Source organism: Quercus lobata, chromosome 1, assembly GCF_001633185.2.
Source record: "Quercus lobata isolate SW786 chromosome 1, ValleyOak3.0 Primary Assembly, whole genome shotgun sequence".
In the NCBI taxonomy this organism is placed as follows: domain Eukaryota; kingdom Viridiplantae; phylum Streptophyta; class Magnoliopsida; order Fagales; family Fagaceae; genus Quercus; species Quercus lobata.
The window spans coordinates 34,645,925-34,649,158 of record NC_044904.1 but is presented as its reverse complement, the minus strand read 5'-3'; the positions used below and the strand labels follow the sequence as shown (position 1 = coordinate 34,649,158).

Sequence of the window (3,234 nt, the reverse complement as noted above, 5' to 3'; positions counted from 1 at the left end):
TCTATTCTTCTAATTTTATATATAGAGTTAAATATATGATGAGGTTTTTTTATGATTTATTTATATTGAACTGCTCATTTTCTACACTGAATTAACTCATCTAACACAAAAATTTTAAAAATTAAAAAATAAAAAAAATAAAAAAAAAACTTAGTAGATAGGACATGTGGCACAAAATTAAATCCTAATTGAAATCCAATCCTTACACTAAATTAACTCACTTAGCACAAAAATTTAAAAGTTTACATTAGATGGGATATGTGACGTAAAATTAAACCCTAATTGAAATCCAATTTATAAATTGAATTAACTCACTTGACACAAAATTTTAAAAACTTAAATTAGATGGGACACGTGTTGCAAAATAATACTCTAATTTAAAATCTAATTAGATTTTCTCTCAGTTTTGTCTATATAATATATATATATATATTAATATCTCAAAAATGAGTTTTATTTTGTGTAAATATATTCATAAATTTAACAAAATATATCATACACCTTTTCGTGATATTATTTCATTTTCAGTTATTAATGTCAACTAAATATAATAAAAAATATAAATTGAGTTTGGCAATATATTTGTCAAGTACTTTCCAAAGGAGCATGAAATGAAGAAAAAACTTCTCCAAAATTACATAGTTTTCATTGTGGTTTTTCTTTTATTGTGGCTTGAATGGTTTTTTGGCACTTGACAAAGGCCCAAAAGAGCATTCAAGCCATAAGCAAGAAAGAAAAAGAGAATTCAAGCAACTAAATATAAGAACATCAATATGTAAGTACAGCAACGGCACAACACAAACATTTGTCTTTTACTAATTTCCTTTCCTCAAGGCCCTCGTCTCCATCGTGGATGGAGTTCTATAAATAGCTTGTGAGAAGTGTATTCATTTCACTCGTAGCCTGAGCCACAAATCTACTCCTTTTGATACGATGGCATTGCCCAAGCTCTTCATTACCCTTCTCATTATTGCAGCTCTCTTCATCTCCCAAATACAAGTCCAAGCAGCCCCCACCAACTCAAACCTCTTCAGAGAATATATAGGAGCTGAGTTCAACAATGTCAAATTTACCGATGTTCCTATTAATCCAAATGTTGAATTCCACTTCATTCTCTCCTTTGCTCTAGACTATGACACCTCAGGTAATCCCTCTCCTACCAATGGAAATTTCAACATCTTCTGGGACTCTGATAATCTTAGTCCTTCCCAAGTTTCTTCCATCAAGAATGCCCATTCAAATGTCAAGGTGGCCTTAAGCTTGGGAGGGGATAGTGTGGCGAATGGCAATGCTTACTTCAGCCCATCCTCAGTGGATTCATGGGTTTCTAATGCTGTTTCTTCACTCACAAGGATCATAAAGCAGTATCATTTGGATGGAATTGATATTGACTATGAGCACTTCCAAGCTGATCCTAATACCTTTGCAGAGTGCAATGGCAGGCTTATAACAACTTTGAAGAAGAATAAGGTAATCTCATTTGCTTCTATAGCTCCATTCGATGATGATCAAGTTCAGAATCATTACTTGGCACTGTGGAGCAAATATGGACAACAAATTGACTATGTCAACTTTCAGTTCTATGCATACGATGAGGGTACCACTGTGTCTCAATTTCTTAACTACTTCAAAACCCAAAGCTCTAAATATAATGGCGGTAAGGTGTTAGCAAGCTGTAAGAAATAGAAACTTGCAGCGGAATATAAGTAATCGGTTTTTCAGCATACCTCTCTTGGCTTAAACCGATGATCACACAGGAGCTTTGAGATTGTTCTACGCTGTTTAGAGCCAGTCTCCATGTAGACCAACTATTCAAAGACATTCTAAATTCCAGTTTGTATAATCCACAAACCAAAAACGTTTCTCCGACGGTGTTGCACACTACTAGAGTGATGCAAACATAACCCACAACCTAAGAGCCTCACAACACTCTGTAAACACTATGAGAAATGCAGAATTCGTTCATATATAGTTCAATGGTACCATTCTTAGTGTTTATATACACACCACTCCATTAATATAGAGTGGGATAGTGGACTTAGTGGGGTAGAGTAACAGTCCAATACCATTACTCTTTAACTCCTAAATGTTACAATCTGACTGAGGCAAATAGAGGAACATGCTCACTTTGGGTGTCTGTCCATATTCTTTTCAATTTCTAACACAAGCTTTTGTACCGATAACAGTGGTGGGTTAAAACCAGGAAATGGCTTCTTTACTGCCTGCAGTAGGATCAAGAGTGTGCAGCAACTTCATGGCATCTTTATTTGGTCAGCAGATGACTCCAAGGCTGATGGTTTCCCCTATGAGAAGCAATCGCGAGCACTTTTGGCAGCTGGCCACTAGTTTTATCATCATATTATAATTTGTATAAAACAAATGTATGACTTATGTATGAATTAGATTCAAGTGGAATATTGTACTACTGTACTTTTATCGTTTAGTATATGCATTATACATATTTCATGTTTGAATATAATGTTGCGTGTTTGAAAGAGTACTCGGAAATAATAATAAATCTAAATAAATTATGAATAATGTTAAAGATACAAACTATTTTATAAAAAAATTTACAAACTGTTAATGTAACGAGTAATTATTGGTAAATAAGAAAGTGATATTAATGATGTATCTAAATGAAAACGAGTAATACTACAGCCACAAACTATTTTACAACATTTTTACAAAATGTTGATGTGGACAATCTCTTATTGATTTTCATTTAGGCCCACCATTGATAACACTTTTTCATTTACCAATAATCACTCACCACATTAGCAATTTGTAAAATAGTTTATATCTCTAACATTATTCAATGAAAACCAATAAGAGGTTGGCCACATCAACATTTTGTGAAAATATTGTAAAATAGTTTGTAGTTGTAGTATTACTCATAAATGAAACACTGTTACTTTGTTAATTTCCTTCTAAAGTGAGTTTATAGTGGCTTTGGTTTTGATCTATTGTTGAACTTTCGCAGAAGGAGACGTATCATTCATGGTCATTTAATCGTATGATTGTGCATCAAGTTTATTTTCCATATCAATGAAACCCTTGAATTCCCATATAAGGGTCATTTTCTTTTCTTTTTTTATGTGATTGGCAAATCTCTCGACAAAATGCATTTTATGTGTGATTCAGTTTTAGTTCGTAGTGTGTTCAAGTGAAAACCTTGAAGTTATAAACAAGTGGTATATTTGAAGACACGGGAATGCTCAAGAAAAACTGCATTTG

At 33.1% G+C, this 3,234-nt stretch overlaps 1 protein-coding gene across 1 annotated transcript; it reads left to right on the top strand.

Annotated features, from left to right (window-relative positions):
- Nucleotides 1-918: 918 nt before the first annotated feature.
- LOC115950738 (chitinase 2-like) lies at nt 919-2,346 on the top strand. The gene is made up of 2 exons (XM_031068009.1): nt 919-1,669; nt 2,165-2,346. Exons 1-2 carry the CDS (start codon nt 934-936, stop codon nt 2,344-2,346), a joined length of 918 nt encoding a protein of 305 aa, XP_030923869.1. The 5' UTR covers nt 919-933.
- Nucleotides 2,347-3,234: the final 888 nt, after the last annotated feature.

Excerpts from the sequence above, each read along its gene's own strand:
- LOC115950738 (XM_031068009.1), top strand. The coding sequence starts at position 934 with ATGGCATTGCCCAAGCTCTTCATTACCCTTCTCATTATTGCAGCTCTC. Across the intron at positions 1,670-2,164 it reads TAATGGCGGTAAGGTGTTAG|CAAGCTTTTGTACCGATAAC; the intron begins CAAGCTGTAAGA and ends CAATTTCTAACA.